A 20,673-nucleotide genomic window follows, 5' to 3' on the forward strand; every position below is an offset into this window, starting at 1 on the left:
TCAAAACCCCGCGCAGACACCAGGTGGCGCTGTCGCTCTGGCAGTACTGCGTCCAGAGGCCTCGGTGGGCGCTGTTCTTCTAAAGGGCTACTAGGCTGGCCATCTGACCCCAGAGGAAGGGGTTCAGTGAAGCGCGGAAGCAGAACGGCGCCTTATTGAGGCCGCGCCCTGTGGCTGAGCAGACGCCAATTTCCACCCCAAAGTCATGCTGGGCGACGGCGGGAGCTGGAGCCCGCCCTTTTCACTCCAACCGCAACACGAGGTGAAGTTGAGAGCCTGGGCAGGGGCGCAAACACTAAATTCGAGGAGCGTAGAGGAGGCGGCTCTGAGCAGTTGGGGTGGTTGGAGTGTGGGAAGGACCACTTTGCAGGGTGTCAAACATTACAGCTCCTTCTGCTGGATTCTCAGCTGAGCATGAAGGAGGCAGGTTCCAGGACTTTCTAAGGGTACCCCTTGCCCTTTCTCTTCTCTCCATCACCAGCTTTCCGCGGTGACGAAATACTGTCTTTTCAGTTTTCCAAGGCGAGAAGGTGATTTCTCAAAAAATAGGGTCTTGCTAAATCCCCAGTTTCTACGCAGCCTCTCTTAACATTTGTGAGCAAATCACAAGTAATAGTGTAAAGAATTGGACGCGTGGCGTTTGTTAAGTTGGGTTCAAAAATGGGAAAGATGACTTTTTAAGAGGGCCCAGAGGGCGAGAGTGTAGGCCTGATTCCCCAGGGAACCAGCGAGGGGCTCTGGAGCTCCTGGAGTTGATGATATTCAAGCCTCAGGGTAGAACCTCCCAAAGAATGATCCGCATGGATCAGAACCAGTGTTTGATAAATGCAGTCCCTGGTCCCAGGACAGACCTGCCAACCAGAATCTCTGCGCGTGGTCTAACCACACGAACCTGTCGACATTCGTCTTTTCATTTCCAACAAAAATGGCCAATTTAATACCCCCACATGATTCTCCTGTACGTTAAAGTTTGACAATCGTTGCCTTGGCGTTTATATCCCACTTGGACTAGTTGGGAAGGAGAGGGGGCTTTTATAGGAGCCCAGTCTTTTCAGGCGAAGGAAAAGAAGGCGGGTTTTGGGGGATGGAGAAGTGGACCCAGAATGCCTGAAAACAGGAGGACACAGAGACCTTCCGTAGAGCTCAGGGGGGCTGTTTTAGGAGATTTGCCTGAGCCTCGGTCCAGTCCCTGGGAGAGAGTGGCTCGCTCCCGGTGCACGACACACCGCTGCAGTGCGCACCTGGGGCGGTCGCCAGGTCTTAAGGGGAGAGGGTGTGTGGCGGGGACCGGGCTCCTCTGCTTCTCTGGTGGAGGCGGGGATGCGGGAGAGGAGGAGGAGGGAAAGTGGGGGGCGCTAGGGGCTTGGGCCTGCCTCCCACCTCCTCACCTCCCGCCCCCAAGGCCACCGTCCGCTTTATAATTGGCTGCCCGTAGCCCTTCCTTTTTCTCTTATCTGATCCTGGGCGCACAGCGGGAGGGAAGCGCTGCAGAGGCGGAGGCACCTCGGGGCGGAGGGGAGCGGGAGAGGGAGAGGAACAAGAAGAGGGAGAAAGGCTAATAGAAAAAAATTTCAAAAAGAAAAAAAAAAAAAGGAAAGGGAAGCGAACAAGGAACCGTGCGTTGCGGTGCGCCGCTGGGAACCAACTCCAGGCGGATCTTCCTTAGTCGCCAAGAGATTTCCAGCCTGGGCTGGAAGCTTGCCTTGCACAGGTCAGTTCGACTTTCTCTGCTCTTCTTTGGCTTGGCTTTGAAAAGACTCTTCTCGAGAAAGGAAAAGTGGAGAAAGCGAGCCACCTGCAGACGCAGTGCAATTCCCTGGACCTTCTCTGAACGCGCGCGCTCCCAGGATGGCGTGGGGAGCCTTGTGGTGGGACAGGACCATGCACCCAGATCCTCTTCGCCAGGCTCTCTGGGCAGCGAGATGAGGGTGCGGTGACAGTGGAGATACTGTTGCTCCTGGGTGCTTCTCCCTGGGCTTGCTCGCAGGGAGCACGCCGCTGAAGAAGCCGGATTTGGCTGGGGGAAGGTGGGGTCTCCAGTATGTAGAAGGGGTTTAGTAAAGGCGACTATATAGCGGACAAGGGGCTTAGTGATTTGTCTTGAAGAGTTGTGTGTGCATAGTGAACACACTGTTCGTATTTAGTCTGTATTTGGTGTAGTTTGGGAGAGCAGCCCATGGAGATCATGGGAGGCAAGACTCACGCAACCATCCACTGTACTGTCACAGATTTGGGTAGCCAAGGACCAGGTGCTGGAAGTAAAGGGGAGCAACCAGGCAGAGCTTAATGATGGAGGATGGTGGCGCTGATGCGCTCCTCCATGTCTCTGCTGCAGGAAACCTGGACACAGTATGCTTTGCTTTGGTGTTTGAATCAAGGAGGTTGTGGCTTTGAGCTGAAGTGCACTTCCATGCTCTGATGTTGGAGGACCCTTTTTGCCTAGCTTCTTCTTCCCTCACTTCTTTTCTTGTATTCCTCTAGATCCCTCCCAACTTTTATGTCCTCTAGTATGCAGCACCTGGGTGGAGAACCCGGACTTTGGCTCACAGTGCACACAGCACAGGCAGAACAGGGTAACAGCTAGCTCAAGAGCAGCAGTGTGTGTCCTTAGAGTAAACTTAGCCAGGACATGGAGGCCTCCTGCAAATTTGAGACTACAGGCACTGAATTCTGGGGGAAGCATGTCCGATGTTGCAAAAGCCAAGGGTTGCTCAGCTAAGATCCATGCTGGCTTTGGACCTGGCCTTAGGGAAAGGGTCCAAATGAAGCTTGTGTATAGCTCTCACAGGGGCCTGATTTTCCCTGAACATTGTTTCTGGGGGTTGCTGTTGACAGTTCCATTCCTTCTGAAAGTTTTGGACTCCCTTCTGTAAGTTTTGGAGAGTCCCCTGCTGGCGGCAGCTAAAGGGGTAGGGGTGGGGTGGAAAAGGGGGGAATATGGTGGCTCAATGGAGAGCAGACATGAAAATGAGTTTTCCTGATTCCCCTTGATAGAAGCATAGGACCCCCTCATAGACAGAGGGCCAGGAGGGCACTTTGCATTTGCAGCATGTGGTCAAGAGACCAGTTGCCAGTTTAGTCCAGGGAACAGGCTTAAGCTGCTTGCAACAAGGAGGCTGTGTTTGATTGCTAACAAGTAGTTCAGTTCTGCACGCAGAGAGCTTGCTGGGCAATTTAGAATGAATGAATGAATGGAATTTGGATTTTTTTTTGTTGTTGTTCAAAAGAGCAATTTGGATGAATCACCTCTGAACATGGATCCAGTGACTTGCTTGTTGTAAGATAGACTTTGGGATAGTTTTGTTAAAAAAATCTTTATTGAGAAATAATTTCCATACCTAACAATTTGCCCCATTAAATTATACAATGCAATGATGCAATGGTTTTTAGTATCTTCAACTATATTAGTATATTGTGCAACTATCACCATAATTTAAGAACACTTTAGTACCCCCAAAGAAATACCTGTTTGCAGAATTATATACCTACAGTAGAACTAACACAGGATTATATACCTATATGCCTATAACTGTGGAGTAAGCAGTGACTCTACAATTCTTCCTAATATGCCACCGTGGCTCTATGGTTTTCATAGGAATGGATTATACCATAGGTGGTTCTCTGTGACTGATTCTTTTGACTAGCAAGATATTCTCAGGCTTCATCCATGATGCATAAGATATATTTTACTCTCTCCATATCAGTGGGCAGCCGTCCTTGTGCTTGAGGAGGCTTGAGCCAGAATGGACCTGGACCTCCACTGTAGCCCTGACCTCCTGTAGGTCCCTTTGAAATGAGGAGCCACAATGGTGAGGCCTCTTAGTAATTCCCTGGGCAGGATTCCTTGGAACCTATCAGGATTCCTGGAGCAGTTTTGGATGGGTCCTGGGCTTTAGGATTGATGGGAGGAGCTCTTTGGCCCTTCTCCTGTTGTTAACAGTCCAGCTGAAGATTTCAGAAAACGCTTGGGGCCTCCCCATGCTTCTCAGACTCAGCCAGGGTCAGCCTTAGGAATGCGCTGAGCAAACTGATGTGATTTAAGGGGTACTAGGGAGAGTCCTCAGCCTGTGAAGAAAGACCCCTAGGGGTGTTCTCCCTTTGGATCTAAAATATTTCCCAAGGTCACCTAGTAAAAGGTCTTTTGCTTATTTTCAGTTGCCAGTCTCTGCAGTGATGTGACTAGAGCCACATTTGCCATCAGTTTTATCCAAATTCAGCCAAATGACTGCTGTTTTCCTGGCGGATGGAGTATAAACTAAGATTCCTTTAAAGAGACAAGAGCCGCTTTGAATCGCTGCAGGATGAGGCATTACTATTTAAAAAAACTCCAAGTTAACAAATTATCTGGGATTATGGCAGTTTGTGGAGAACAAAATTATTGGAAATGAGACATAAGATGAGTCCCCCAGGGGAACTGGCATTGGAGTGGGGGCAAGGGGAATAGAAAGAGAATTGACAAAAATAAATTTTCTTCTTGGGACATTTGCCCCTAGATAGTGCTGAATATCAGGAAAACAATCATTCTCCTTTACTTTTTCTATAAGTAAATAAAAAGTGGCAGGTATCCACTTTGAAACTCTTCTACATACACTAAACTTTGAGTGGAAACTGCTTCTTGTTTCTATGGGGGTGACTGGTGTGTCTCTCTGTGTGTGAATGTGTGTAAGAAACTGTGCTACTCATCTTCCTGTTACTATAACAAAATGCCTGAGATAACAAACTTATATAACAGAGAAAATGTTTATAGTGGCTTGCAGTTATAGGGGTTCTAGCCCATGAGCAGCTGGCCCTGTTCTTTTGAGCCTGTAGTGAGATAGTATATCACAGTGGGAGCATAGTAGAGCAAAATTACTTATGTCACAGGTCTGGGAGTTAAGAGAGAGAGAAAGAGAGGAGGGAACCAGGTTCTCACAACCCCCTTCAAGGGCACACTCCAATGACCTTAAGACCTTCCACTATGCCCCTCCTCCTCATGTTTGTACCACCTCCCAATAATACACCCTGAGGACCAAGCCTTTAACCCGTGGGCCCTTGGGGCACATTTATGATCCAAAACATAGCAGAAATCTCAACATAGTTATTTGTTAGGTATCTGTCCTTTTCTCTTTTAGAAACACACTTGTCTTTCATGTACTTGGAGAAGTAACTATTTCTCCTTTAGTGATGAAACCACTGAGCTTCATGGAGATAAAGAAACTTTTGTGGGATTAAGATGAAGATGATTAAGAAAAGTCTACATGGAGATTTGGACCCAGATCACATTGGACACTGTCTTGAACAGCTTCCCTGACGGGGGAGTCACTTGTGATTGCAAGTGGCTTGGGAATGATGGAACTGAGGCCACCCAATCTGGGCGCTGGAGCAGCGGATGGAAGGCAGCCACGAGGGAGACGTCAGCTTGCTGCATCTGTGCTCTTATGCATGTTCCTTTACATCTCTAGTTTTATTTTCTCATCTGGAAAACACGGATAACAATAGCCACTTCATAGGGTGGTTTAAGGTGACTTAGTACAGAGCCTGGGAGACAACAATGGGTTCTCTTTTCTCCTGCTTCTTTTTCTTCTTTTCACATAAATTTCTTTTCACTATTTTCTTTCCTGCCTCCACTGTTTTGTGGGCATAATGAATAGAAAGGAGAGTGTATGGGAAGTTCAAAGACTCTAAGCTAAGGTATAGAGCTTAGAGTCTCCATTTCCGCAAGGTCATATTTTTATCAGTGGACTTGTTGCACTTTCTGCCCATGGGCCTTTGGTGGCACTCCCCTGGTGGTGTCTTCAACTTTGAATTTTAGGGAGCAGTGTCTGATCTCTTTCCTCCCAAGAATTGCCTGGGTTGCTTGTGAAAACTGGTCCAGAGGGAGGCTGGACTTTGCCAAATCTGTTAGAATGTCTTAGGACACATCTGTCTAGGGGTGGTCACGAGACCGTTAATGGGATGAAGATCTGTTCCTTTCTGTCTCTGCTTTTGCAAAGAGGAGAACACTGACTTGATCTCCAAAAAGGATATTCTTTTTTTTTTTTTTAAGAGAGAGAGAGAGAGAGAGAGAGAGAGAGAGAGAGAGAGAGAATTTTAATATTTATTCTTTAGTTTTCAGCGGACATAACATCTTTGTTTGTATGTAGTGCTGAGGATCGAACCTGGGCCGCACGCATGCCAGGCAAGCACGCTACGGCTTGAGTCACATCCCCAGCCCCGAAAAAGGATATTCTACTGATGATTTTTTTCTATCATATACTGGCATTGTGCTAAACTTTCAAGAGAGAATAGTGCGTAATACAATTGGTTAAGTAGAAATGAATAGAATCAGGTACAGTACAGTATTAGATGCTACAGAATGGGAAATAAAGGTTATTCCTATAGGAACCAGAAAACAAAAGCAAAAATGTGGAGGATCAGGGAATTCTTCCTGAAGGAAAAGATGTCTAAGCTGAGAAGCCCAGCTACCTTTTATACTGACTATAAGAGATTTGGTTACAAATAAAAATCTCCCATTTCTTTGAAAGAGGCTCTATGTCAGTCCTTAAAAACAGAAAGGGTGGGGAGGGCGGGTAGAAGCCAGATGATGGAACATTCCTGTGTCAGGGAACTGTCAGTCCAATTTGCCTTACTTTTGGAATAGCTCTGGCTCCCATCACATAGAATTTAGAGCATCTAGTTTGAGACTGCTGGAACAGATGCATTTCTGAGGCTAATGTGCAGTCAAATGTCATGCATTTGAGTAACTCATAGGACTGCTAACTTAATAGGGTCTTTCTGTCATTTAGAAAAAGTCAGCCCCTCCGGGTCCATGCCATTGGGAGAAGGAAGCATCACTGGGTAGCAGAGCTCTGAACTGAGTCACACACTGGCAAGGAGAGTACTAATTTCAAGTGTCATTACCCTAAACCAAGTACAAATTGTGCAGTACCTCAGCTTTGGACTGTATGTGCATCATCCCTGAGCATCCAAACATTGATAATTAAATCATTATTTATTGGTTGCCCATTATGTATGAGAATTTGTTTCATTATGAGTTCAACTTCCCATCTAGAGGTGTTGTGGTGTCCAATATCCAGATGGTAAGACCAGTTACCACGGCCATGGAGTTAACTGGAGAGTTGCAATGGGATGGAGAACAGATGCATTCGTTGGAGGCCTGGTTAGTGCTACTGCTAGTTGGTGCCCATGGGAATTGCTACCTGCTCCTGATGAGATAAAATTGTGTCTGGATACAAATCACATAGATCACTAAGCACGCTGTTGGTTCAGCTGAGGTATTTTTTTCATGGTAAAGCTTTCCTGATGAAGGAAACAGGGCAATTCTTCTATTTATATTTTGTAATAAGCACCTTATCTCACTGTACCAGCAACAGTTTAGAGACTGGCTCTTTGAAGTAGAGTCCATTGTGGGGACAGAAGCCTGCATCTGGTGAGGAAGGGGATTCTTCCTATTTCTCACTCCCTTTCCCCTGTGTCCCCTGCCTTGCATCCTCTTCTTTACCATTTCTCTTTCTCTTCTCCCTTTTCTCACTACCACTTTACTATTTCCTTTCTCTTCTCTTTTGATGTTTCTATCTTGTGCAAAAATTACCATGAATTTGAGCTTTTTGTCTTTTAAAAAGCAAAACCAGGAGAGCCCTGATACCCAAGGTAAGAAATGAGAATGGAAAACAATCACACATTACTGGCAATTTAAAACTTTGGTAATTAAAATAAGTATATGTCAGTAAATTACAAAAACTGGACAAAATATAAGTCATTGCGATTCATCCTAGGTTATACAGAAATTATAAATAAATAGGAACAAAATGTGAAAAAGTTGTTAAAACCTCATCTCCCCCAAAGTACCAAATCTTATGGTTTTGCAATAGCATACTAACAAAAAGGTGAAAGCCCCATGATACCAATGTCTTCCTACTACAGCTGTCCCATCATATGGTATGTAGAAAAAGGAAAACTGAAGCCTTTTGTAAAACCACCAAAATAAAACTAATATAAAAACTTGACAGCATAATAAAAAATGAAGCTATTGACTAATCTCACTTACTGGTCAATATAGTTGTTAATAGTATATTAACAAAGAAAGCCCAGTAATACATCAAAAAAATAATCCACAGTGATCAAATTGAGATCACATTTTCAAATAAAAGTTTAGTATTAGAAATTGATTAACATAATTCATTGTAATGATAGATGAAAGGGAAAAAAATCACATGATTCTCTCTATAGAGAATTCTCTCTATAGCCCACTACAAAAATTTAGCATTTTTTCAGACTGATGATAAGGTCTACACAGATGGCTATTCATCTATATCAGTATATATATGTTTGTCTTCTATCTGCCTTTCTGTGTAACCACGTATCATTAAAACCAAAGTCATATTAAAGAAGCGTTTCTATGAAAAACAAGAACAAGACAAGATGGCCACTATTAATATTTTGGAAATAGTAGCCAAAGCAGAAAATTTAGAATGTATAGGAAAGATATCATTTGCAGAAAATGTTTAGGAAATCAACTGTTATACTTTGACAAAATATTAAGCTATTATAAATACTAAAAAACTTTACTAAAGTGATAGATTACAAAACTAATATTAAAACAAACAGTTTTATTAAGCAACAACTTGTTTAAAATCTGGTTAAAGAAAAACCTATTTATGCTGTGAACAGTGGCACAGGAGAATCACAAGTTCAAAGCCAGGCTCAGTAACTTAGTGAGGTCGTAAGCAACATAGTGAAACCCTGTTTCAAAATAAAAAATAAAAAAGGGATGGGGATGTGGCTCAGTGGTTGACTGTCCCTGGATGATTCAGTCCTTGGTTAAAAAAAAGAAAAGAAACATATATGTTTTTCTTTTCTAGATTTTATATATATATATATATATATATATATATATATATATATATATATATATAATCTAGAAATAAATTTAATTGCCAAATTTATAAGTCTAAATACATAAAATGCCTGTGAGAAAATGAAAACGGTCTGAATAAACAGAAATATACCCATCTTGATAGATGAAATATTATTTAAAAAGTTACTGTGTTTAAATTGATCTAATTTAACTTAATCCCAATTTTGAGGAGTTTCAGTAACAAGAGTAGTCAGAAAGAATGTTTAAAAGAAGATATTAAAAGGTATCATAAAATTTTGATATTTACATTATTTGCTAGTCACTCATGAATGGACGGATCAATAGAAAATAAGATCTAACAGTTCTAACCTGTATATAAAAAACAGAGTTTTCCATAAATAGTATGGGAATAATTGGCTAGATACCAAGGGGGAAAAAAGTTAAAATCTTTATATTTACATCACAATGAATTCTAGTAACTAAAGATTTAAGTGTAAAAATTGAATACATAAGAATAATAAGAGAAAATATGGGAAATGCTATAGTTCTATTCATTTGGGGCTCTTATATAGGAATAGAATTGACTTTTTACTACTTATCTATGTCCTTCAGCCTTTCTAAATTTACTTACTAGATCAAATAGGTTTTCATAGACTTTTTTAGATTTTCCATGTAATAATCATGTTAATTGTGACTAAATCACTTTTTCTTCTTTCTTCTCATTCTTTTATTTTTATTTTTTCTTATCTTATTGCACTGGATCAAACCTCTAGTACAATGATCAGTGGAAATGGAAATAGTTAACATCCTTGTCTATCCTTGGTCTTAGAAGGATGGAATTCATTATTTCACCATTAAATATGATAATAGCAATGGGTTTTTCATAGATCCCCTTATCATATTGAAGAAGGCCCTTTTATTCTTAGTTTACTGAATTTCTTTTTAATTTTGAATGGGTATTGATTTTTTTCAAATCCTTTTTTGTATTTATTAAGATGATTGTTTTTGTCTGTAAACATGATAAATGATATTGATTTTAAAATATTAAATCAATCATTTACATTCCTGAAAATAAATCCCACTTGGTCATGATTATTATCATTTTTTAACATTTTTATCATTTGTTGAAAATTATTTGCGAACAACATTCCTTTTGTAAGGATTTTGTACCCATGGTCATGAGGGATATTTTTACATAATTTTTATTTTATATAGTGATATTTTGTTTTGATAGAAAGGTTATACTAGCTTTTACCTCTTTTTTCTAAGAGTAAGTAAGATTGGTATCATGTCTTCCCTAAATATTTCATAGAATTTACCAATGAAACTATCTGGGGCTATAACTTTCTTTGGGAGAATAATTTTAATAAAAATCCAATCTTCATAATACATATAGGACTGCTTGGATTTTCTATTTTTTCATGTATCTCTTTCAGCAAATTGAGTTTTCAACAGTTTTTTCTACTAACTGTTGATTTAAATTGTTTATTTAATAACATACATTTAGTATGTTGCCCTTTTTAAAAATCAGCTTTTAGTTTGTGAATAGGTAGTGATATCTTTTTTTATTTCTTGAATTGTTGATTATGTTTTCTATCTAGGTGTGTTTTTTGATCACACTCTAGAGGTTTATGATTTTTATTAATATTTCAAAGAAGCAAATTCTGATTTTGCTACTTTTCAATTAGTTTTATATTTCTTTAATTTTTACTTTTATCTTTATATTCTCTATCAAATTAATTTCAATTTAATTTGGTCTTCTTTTGCTGGCTTCTTCAAGTGGAAAGTTAGAGCATTGATTTAAAATCTTTTTTATACAAATTCTTAAGCCTATTAATTTCTCTCTAATTCTTTAGTTACATTTCACAATTTTTAAATGAATTTTGTTTTAACTTTTATTCCTTTTGAAATATTTCCTCTTCAACCCATGTATTATCTAGATGCAGGTTGTTATATCCCAAATAGTTTGAACTTATATTTTCTTTATCAATAATTATTTTAAAATTAATTCTTTTGTAAGAAAACATACTCTGTAAGGTTTCAGTTTCTTTTTTTCTTTTTTTAAAGAGTGAGAGAGAGTGAGAAAGAGGGAGAGAGAGAGAGAGAATTTTAATATTTATTCTTTAGTATTTGGCGGACACAACATCTTTTGTCTGTATGTGGTGCTGAGGATCGAACCCGGGCCGCATGCATGCCAGGCAAGTGTGCCACTGCTTGAGCCACAACCCCATCCCCAGGTTTCAGTTTGTTGAAATTTATTGTGCCTCATTTTATGGTACAGAGTCTGGCCTATTTGGTTAAATTTTCTTGATACACTTAAAAAATGCACATTTTGCAGTCGTTAGAAGTATTATTCAATGAATATCAATTAGTTGATGGAGTTGTTCACATTTTTACTAATATTTTGCCTATCTGTTCAATTCCTCAAAAGAGTGTTAAATCTCCAATTCCACTTATGACTTCTTTATTCCTATCAGTTTGGGCTTCATATTTTCTAGTAGTAAGTACTTATATTTATCACTGAGTTGTTCTGATTAATTGATCCTATATCATTCTAAAATGTCCAGGGTTTGAGGGGGATGGTTTATGCAGTTTTGGCCCCCTCTTGCACTGTGGCTCACTCTTTTCTGACATTTCCATTCTCACTTTTCTTTTCTCTGGCATTTATGAACTTTGCCCTTTGACACTTCATGCTAATAAGACTGTTGTGCCTTCTGCCTGGGTATAGGGAAAAGATGTCAGTAGCCACTTCATGCCCAGTGGAGAGTTTCCTCAGGAAGAGACAGGCTAACAGCTAAGCTGACAGTAATAAAAGTAGATTTTCTTTATTCCTTCCTAAATTATCATTTTCTTCTTCTATGTTATGATGCTAACAGATCATGACATTATCAGATGGGTAATAATTAATGGTTTCTGTCAGGACTTATTAAAAAATTTTTTATCGGTATATTATAATTATACATAATTGTGGGATTCATTGTAACATAGTTATATGTGCACGTAATATAATGTGGGGTTGTGGTTCAGCAGTAGAGCACTTGCCTAGCATGAGGCACTGGGTTCGATCCCCAGCAATATATATATATATCTCCTAAATAAACAAAATAAAGGTAAAAAAATATATCTATGTAATGCAGTCGATTTATTTCCCTGGTACCTGCCCTTTCTCTGCATTCTCTTCCTTTCTTCCCTGTCCCTCTTTGTCTACTCCTCTGGTTCTAGGGCTTATTTTTAAGAAGACCTCATTAGCTAATCCTGAAAATGTTCTTTATGATTCTGTCTGTGGGGAGGATGGTATTTTCAGTAGAGAGAAGAAATAAGGAATACCCAAAATGTATGATACTAGGTTGGGCCTATTGTTGTTGTTACTGTTTTTTTTTTTTTTTAATTTTTAATGCTTCATGACCTAGATCATAAATTGACTGTAAAGTTCTACCATAAAGTGAATATTAAAATATTAAAAATCTACTTGGGGAAGGCAATTTAGAGGCCATATGATCACTGCCCCAAGTTGGATAAAAACTTACCCATCCTATGTCCCCAAACTTATAATAAAAGAAAAATAAATTCATCACAGTTGCATACCCCTGTAATTCCAACAACTTGGGAGGCTGAGGCAGAAGGATTGCAAGTTCAAGCCCAGCCTCATCAACTTAGAAAGACCCTGTCTCAAAATAAAAAAGACTAGGGATTTAGCTCAGTGGTAGAGTGCCCCTGGGTTCAATCCCCAGTAGCAGTAAACAAATAAACACACTATTCTTACTGTTAAAATTAGAATTTGGATTTGGATCATACCACTTTTTCAAGTTTTGTTGTCAAATCTGCACGAAAGAAACCGGTTTTATCTTTTAGATGAAAGCTCTTCAAGTATACGAAGAAATCTGTTATGTGCCTCTGGTTCTTAGTTTTCCTAGGTTGAAAGCCTGCTTAATTATTACCTTTCCTTCAAACTTTGTTTGCATGAACTTGTCAACTAACTGCTAAGTCTTCTTCTAAGCCAGTGCATTGCTCTTAAGTCAGGTTTCCCACATTTTCATACAGTTGATTTTTTAAAACCTCTATAGAGCTCTCCTCTGGAGAGTGATAAAAATGGAAAGGAATGTATTTCAAAAAATCTAAAGCAAGTCACTCATGCAAATAATTGATGTGCCTGTACTCATCTGAATCTTCAGTTTCTGCTTAAGCCTTTCTGCCAAGTAAGTCCCATAACCTTAATATGATGGAGGAATAAAAAGTCTTTTGTTCCTTCTGTCCTTCCTTCTTTAGCATCTGCCAACTAACAAATTCATTGGTTATTATTATTACCCTTTCTTTTGTGTTCTTGCAGCCTGTTGCTGACATTGCTACCAATTAGAACATTTTGAGTGCTACTCTGTCAAATAATCTTAAAGATAGATATTATCTTCTACGGTTTTACTGATAAACAATCATAGAGTAGTTAAACCAGTTAGTTAAGGACCCCAGCAGATTATTGTCAGAACTGTCCTCCTAACTCCCACTTAGGGGTTAGGGGTGATGGCCTGCATCTTGTTGGCGGGCGGGGGGGGGGTCTTCTTCTTGCCAAGGATATAAGCCACCTGAGAAATTAAAGTCTAGAATAACTAGTGAAGAACAAAAGACAAAGAGTCAGAAATATATATTTTCAAAAGCAGAGCCCTGATAGGTTTAGTCCACAAGGGAGCTGGCACTAGACAAAAGACAAAATGGCTTCTGTGGTTTATTTAAGGGGGTACATAAAAGGCAGGGGTAAGGTTTCAAGGGCAGAGTCTTGCTTTGCAATGTCTTGCAGTCAGCAGGTTGATTGGCATCTTGGCAGGTCACACCCATCTCAGGTGCTGTGTGGGACATGGCAGAGCTGGATAGCAATTCGCAATGTCTCTGGGCAATCTTCCACGGAGGAAATGTCCACTGGTAGTTCCCAGACACCACATGTTCCTATTCAGTAGCCTTCGATGCACGGTGGCCCACACACAGCTCATGGATGGCTAGTGACATCCGACTTTTCCATTCATACCATCTGTGCTAACTTTCCTTTGTATTTCATTCTTATTTCTTTTAGTTTTTCAACATGTTTGCTTATAGTCTTCCTTCTCAACTAAGTTGCAAGTGAGCTCCCTAAAGGGAACTCATGGCGTAAGGTTTTGTATCTTCTTTAGTACCAAGTACAATGTTTTTGTTATTTGAAGGACTCTCAGTAAGTGATTGTTGGAATGAAGATTCCAATACTAAAAAATCCTCTCAGGGCATAGAGTTTCTGGGTGTGCATGTGCTAGATGGCTAATGGCAAAAGTTTGTTTACATTTATAGTGTATTTTGGGAAGTGGGAGTCATTGAACAGAATGTTGCCCAAAGTTTGTATGTGTACATGTAGATAACTCCTAGAGGTGGGGGATGAAAGAGAGGGAGCTCTGCAAAAGCTTTAGAAGAAATATTTTAATGCATTTTGATAAAATGGTTGTGTATTAGGTCAGAGGTTTTGTAGATACCCTTTAAAGTAGTATCATGTGATGTCTGGGATCACTGGCTAATGGCTGTACTCAAGGTCTTTGCTCTTTATAAAACCTAGCTACACAAATAAAATTACAGATACCAAACATCCAGAATAGAGGCAGAACAAATTAGCACTAATGAGGCTAATTTTAAGTTACTGATATTTAAGATTATGATCGCTTTTTTCAAGTTATAAGGAGTTTTTATTACTCTGGATATAAGTAATTTAAAAGATACACAATTTGTGGATGATTTATACCAGTCTGTGACTTATTTTTCATTTAGGATATCTTATGTTACATATTATCACCTCTCTTCAAATTTAGTTTATACCTCTGAACTCAGAGCTAGGTAGCCATTTCTAGCATGATGCTTTCAAGCAAAATAAAGTTAGATAAATAAATAAATAAATATTAAAACCCAGGGGGGGAAAATAAAGGCAGGATTTCTTGTTTTGTACAGGCTTTTGGGCAAAGTTTCAACAAATTTGACTTTGACATTTTGGTAAACGTTAAAATATCTCATGGCATGTTAGTAGAATTTGGGATTTTTCTTGCCCCTACTTTTCAGTCCAAAAGTTTTGGGACTTAGCAGAAAAGCTTGGGAAGCTAAAATTCCACTTTTTCCAATATGTCATTGCTCATCCTAATTTAAAATAAACAACAAAAAAGAGCAGAATTTAAAGATAGGCTCTGCCTACAATTTTTTCCATGTAAATAATACTTAGTTCCCCCAAATGTTGCCAAGGCTAATGTAGCATTGATTTATTTGTTTAGTTAGCTCTTAAAGCCAGTGAAAGCAGATTAACTTCCAGTGTTATATGTTAATTATTGCTTGGAAACATCTGCACACAGATATTTCAGTGCTTGGATGAGAACAGAGAAAAGACTGTTCACCTGACTATGACTTGAAAAATAACCCTTTAAAGTAGTATCATGTGATGTCTGATATGTGTGTCCTGATCCGTTTTTTTTTTTTTTTTTTTTTGGTACCGAGGATTGAACCGTGGGGTAAACCACTGAGCCATATCCTCAGCCCCTTTTATTTATTATTTTGAGACAAGATCTTGCCAAGTTGCTTAGGGCTCCATTAAGTTGCTGAGGCTAGCTCTGAACTTGTGATCCTCCTGCCCCAGATTCCCAAACCACTGGGATTATAGGTCTGAGCCACTGACATGTCCTGAACTTAAATGTGCATACCTGAAACCCAAATGTAGCCTGTTTCTTTACCTTTCGTCTCATGCCTTGTTCTAGCTGACCCCTCTGGTTATATCACTGGAGACAGATAATTTTAGAACGAACACTTCATTTGAGTTGAGAAAATGGTTCTACCGCTATATTTTTCCTTGAATATATGGGATAGCTACCTGTGTGCCTAGCATATTTACTGATGTACTGATTTGATAGGGCTGAACCTGGCTGCTGTATCTTTTGGACCACCTGTATTCATGCCTTCTGTCTACATACGAGTTGCTCACACCCTTCTGGATAATCCACTAAGCTTGATTTACCTGCCTCTGTAGGGTGAGGGTTCTATGTATGTTCCAGGACTTTTCATCTGATGTTTTATCAAAACTTCTATACTATTTACTCCATGTCTTCTCTGTCCTAACAAATAATTGGTTTGCTAATATAATATGTAATAAATTAAATCAGGCTAAAATGACTTATAGATATTGGTCACTTAGTATGTTATCTATTCTTTTCAAATTTCTTTATTATTCATTTATTACTCTCTATATACTATGTTATTCTGGAATGAAGCTTGAATGTCAGGCTTAAGTTGTAAACCATATAGCTTTGAAGGTTAACAGAATTGTTTTGGTATATTCACTGTACTAACTCCGGGGTTAAAAAGGAAATTAAAGGTAATATGATGCTGCCAACACATATTAAGTGGTGAATTAATGGCCTCAACTACAGAATGGCATTATATTAATTAAGGATTAAACAAAAACAGCAATGATAAAAGAACAACAAAAACTAAAAAAAAAAAAGTGCATAAAAGCATAAGAAAGCAACTATAAGTGATAAATGCAAATTTTTGGTAAACAAAACAGTACCGACAATTTAGCAAAATAGTTGTTCTAAAATATTGCAAATTGGACAATCTGTAGCTTATTTACGTAGGAGGGAAGAGATAAGTCAGAAAAACACCAACTTAATACACACAATATAGCGATAAACAGAAAAAAAAATTTAAATTGAGAGATAATACAACTGTGTTAATAAATATGAAAATCCAAATAAAAAGAATAATTTCATGGAAGAATATCCAAATTAGAGATAAGAAGTGGAAAACCTATGTAAATATATAAAGAAACAAAAAAAATTTGAAAAAGTTGTATAAGAATCAGCATCAAAAAATAAAACAAAAAAACCCCCCAAACCAAGCATGTCCATTTGATGTTCTTACTCCTGTTACTTACAGGTTTTCATAGGTAAATCTCAAACTACTTAAACTATTGCAAAACACTGAAAATAAAGAAAGCTTTAATTTATTTTCTGAAGCTAGAAATATCTGGATACCAAAATTTTTTAAGAAAAGAAAATTGAAAGTCAGCATTGGTTATTAATATAAATTTGAAAATTACCTATGTGAATTTGACATTCCATAAAAATGATACTACATTGATACAGTGAAGATAAGAGAGGGAGGAGGGCTGTCCAGGTGGTTTTAGACTCCAGGAAATGTCTGATTGGTAGTTGTTAAAAGAGATTCTATGGTAATCTGGTGTATTACTGGCTGCACAAATTCAGCTCAGGACTGAGAGTTCAGGCATCAGAACACTCTGTGCAGGAGGCCCTCACAGATGGACAGAACCTTGGAATCCCTGAGACACATCCTTGTCCAAGTCTCTCCTCACAGGGACCCAGGTCTAGTCTTCAAAGCTTTGGATGTTACGGGAATTTGGTTAAAGCAAGCAGCAGCAAAGGGCAGCGTTTCCAAGAGAAGGCATAAGCGGAGGCCATCTTCTGGACTCTTTGTGAGTTATGCAATCCTCCTGTGGAGAAGCTATTTTGGCAACATTGAGTGTTGCTTTAGTTAAGTACAGCAGAGGCCCAATGGGAGGCAGCTAAAGTGGTCCTGATCAAATCCTTCTCCACTGATCCGGCTTGCAGGATCAACCAAGAAATTAATTCATTATGGGAAGCGTTCAGGAAGCAGTCACCTCCTCCTGTGGCACTTTAGATTTGTTGATGACCTGGCATCAGCACTGGACTCTATATATCCTTTGGAATCAAATAAACACAGGGGAGGCTGCATTTGAAATTTGAGGAGCAATGCCCATTTTGCAACTACTGCATTGGAATGGAATCCTAAAAAATCCCTTCTGAAACAAAGTGTTCTAAACAGGAATTTATCTCCTAAATTCCCAGCTCTGTGATGAAAAGACACTCAGCTACAAGGCCATGGACTAGATCATGAGGGAGTTAGAAGAAGCCAGGGAAACAGAGGAGACGTATGGTTTTACAAAGAAAAGGAAGGAATCCTCAGCTTACCCCTAACTCAGATCCAAAGTAACACTGACACTTCCTGACCTGGTGATATTCAGCTGAACCTAAGGCCATGTGTGACTATCACTATCAAGGTCAGGTCCAAGTGTCCCCAAAAATGTCCCCAAGAAGAGGCCAGATTTAACTTTAGGAGTCTCCTCTAAGGGGGCCATCAGGGGCTTTAGTATCTATAGCTGCTACATGACATGGTGCTAATCTTCCCCGTCTATTCCATTCGTCTATTCCATTGAACAGGACTAGGACTCCTACAGGATCCAGCATACCCCTTGGTGACAGTGTTTCACTGCACTGTACGGACAGAAAGTATGGAAGCAAACATTGACTAAAATTTATTTCCCATGCTGGGCTCTGACCTAAAGCATAGTTGCTCTGTACCTTACTAGATTATATAACCTGTCTCCAAGAGTGGGCTGGTACAGCATCCCTCAAAAAGAATACCATCCAGGACTGGGAGAAGTAGCATGGTAGCAATTTCAAAAAATATTTGAGATTAAATAAGCAATATGGAATTTTTAAAAAAGAAATTCTGGTACAGGGGGAGTTTGGTAAGAAAACAATAAAGTCATGAGTAAAAGGAATGCATAGAAAAGTTATCTGGTCCTATAGAGTTAGTAGAGGTGACTATGAATTTGACCACAAATTTCTGACTATTATAAAAAAAAAAGAATATGCTAAATTTCAAGACTAAAACTAAGAAAGATAGAATATGCTAATTTTAAGACTACTATATTATTATAATAATTTTAAAAAATTTTTTATTTGTTTTAATATTAGATTAAATTTTAAGACATATGTTTCAGGAGATGTATAGGTTTTCCTCAGACTGAAAGCTGAGCAGAATTTTCCTCATGGTTCATCTAAAACAGTTCCCTGTTTCTTATTCACCATAAAATGTATTGAGCCCTCTCTGAATATAAAGATGATTCTAAGTACATCTTTTTAATCTCTGTGGACAGGACTCAGAATTTCTCCTCCATAATGACCTGAAATAGAATTTTAGTGTGTGGGTGGACCTTGAAGATTAATAGTAAATGATGTCCTTTTTGACCCTTTCCCTTCCCTCCCTCTCTCCCCTCTTTTTCTTTTCCCTTTCTCTCTCTCTCTCTCTCTTTTTGGTAGCTCTTTCACTTATATTCTAAGGAAAAATAAAAATCTGGAAGGGTTTTATATTCACATATTAGGAAAAAAAGAGCGATGAGAAAAGACGAAAAGATTAGAGATCATTCAACTGAATCAAGAGAACATCGATCAATGATGTCATAGAGCACCAAGTGGGCTTACAAGGGCTCCTTGATCGCTAGTAGAAAGGTCCTGTATATTTGTACTCTGTAGGCAATCTAAGGCGGTGGTCGGAGTTCTAACTAACTATAGGTGATAAATATGAGAGGGACATGTGACCGGATAGGACATTGTGACGGGTTTTACTGCTCACTTCAGGTAAACTGATGGAATTTATCTCTTTGGGAGATCTGCTATGCGATTGATGTCCTTAGAGAAGTGTCACAAAGCACATTCTGAACCGCTCTCCCGAATGCCTTCAGATCACTATCTCCATTTACAACTTCCTCTAAAAAATCTTTCATCAGTTTGCATTTTAGACTGTCATCCACAATGTTCTAGGGAATTAATTATTTCCTAACAAAGCCAATCCACATTGGCTATTTGCCTGTCCTAGATGACCATGTATACTTACTCTCAGCTTCTAAAAAACCGTCCCTGTGCTTTCTGTTTCCAGGCAGCTGCTACACCCCATGTAAAAGGCAGAAAATAAAATGAAGATTTTTCAGTGCAAGATGCGGTACTGGCTGATTCCAGCTTTTCTGGCAATTGCATATTTCTGCACTCTCGTCCAGGGTCAAGGTAATTGAAAATTTTAATCAGTAGGGCCGGAGAGTGTAGCTCTCTTGGTTATGATTATTGTTTTAATCTACTAGGATTAATAGTGCTTTATTGGTTTTAATTGTGTTTCTAGGCAGACCAATATGTCAACTCAGTTTTACAACTGTTTGTACTGTAGAAAGGTACCATAGCTTTGATGAGTGTTACCACCTCACCATTTAAGTAGGTATATTAATTTTGAGGTCATTGCTTAAGTAGCTCCTTCTGAAAAGACCATGCAAGTTTAATCAGTGAAAAACAAATTTTCATATTACAAGATCAGTTCTTTTAATAGAGCTATAATATGCATGTGTGTCTATCCTAATTATACTTCATCCCCCATATAAAGTGTCAATAAAATATTTGTACCCACTCATACTTGGTCCTTAATTTTGCTCCTTTCCTTGAAAATGGAGCACATAGTTTAAAGGCTCCTGGCAATCCATGTTAAGCATTTGTAATGAATACTAGCTTTGTTTTAATTGAACTTTGTGAGATCTACTCTTTGCATTATTACTGGGCTCCTAGTTTTTATTTTTTTATTTCAATCTTATTCTATAACCTAAATCTGTGGTTGAGAAACTATAGACTTGGCCCATTGCCGGTTTTTATGAATCAAGTTTATGGGCTCACAGCCATGCATATTTGTTTACATATTCTCTGTGGCTGCTTTCATGCTATGATGGCAGAGTTGAGTAGCCATGACAGAGACTGTATGCCCCTCAAAGTCAAATATATTTACTCTCTGGCCCTTTACAGAAAAATCGTGCTAATACCTGAAATAAGTGCATAGTATTCATGAGTGTGTAGTGATGTAACTAGACAAACATGATAATCCTGCAGAGACTGAAGTGTTGGTGATGAAATGTCATTTATCACAGAGCAAGGAAATATAAGTGTGACAAAGCGTTTTTAGGAATGTTAATGCCTAATGTTTGGAGTTGAGTGTTG

At 39.0% G+C, this 20,673-nt stretch overlaps 1 protein-coding gene across 5 annotated transcripts in view; it reads left to right on the forward strand.

Moving 5' to 3' along the window:
- Nucleotides 1-202: 202 nt before the first annotated feature.
- Nucleotides 203-20,673, forward strand: part of Col14a1 (collagen type XIV alpha 1 chain) — a 201,088-nt gene continuing 180,617 nt past the window's right edge. For 4 of the 5 annotated variants that reach the window (XM_076835505.2, XM_076835507.2, XM_076835509.2 and 1 more), the window contains exons 1-2: nt 1,581-1,711; nt 19,580-19,704. In XM_076835505.2, coding sequence (XP_076691620.1) covers nt 19,617-19,704 — 88 coding nt within the window. In that variant the 5' untranslated portion in view covers nt 1,581-1,711; nt 19,580-19,616. Of the gene's footprint in view, nt 263-1,580; nt 1,712-19,579; nt 19,705-20,673 lie in introns of those variants that run through there. The other variant, XM_076835506.2, reaches the window with a different exon arrangement.

The sequence above is a fragment of the Callospermophilus lateralis genome, chromosome 16 (assembly GCF_048772815.1).
Source record: "Callospermophilus lateralis isolate mCalLat2 chromosome 16, mCalLat2.hap1, whole genome shotgun sequence".
NCBI lineage: Eukaryota > Metazoa > Chordata > Mammalia > Rodentia > Sciuridae > Callospermophilus > Callospermophilus lateralis.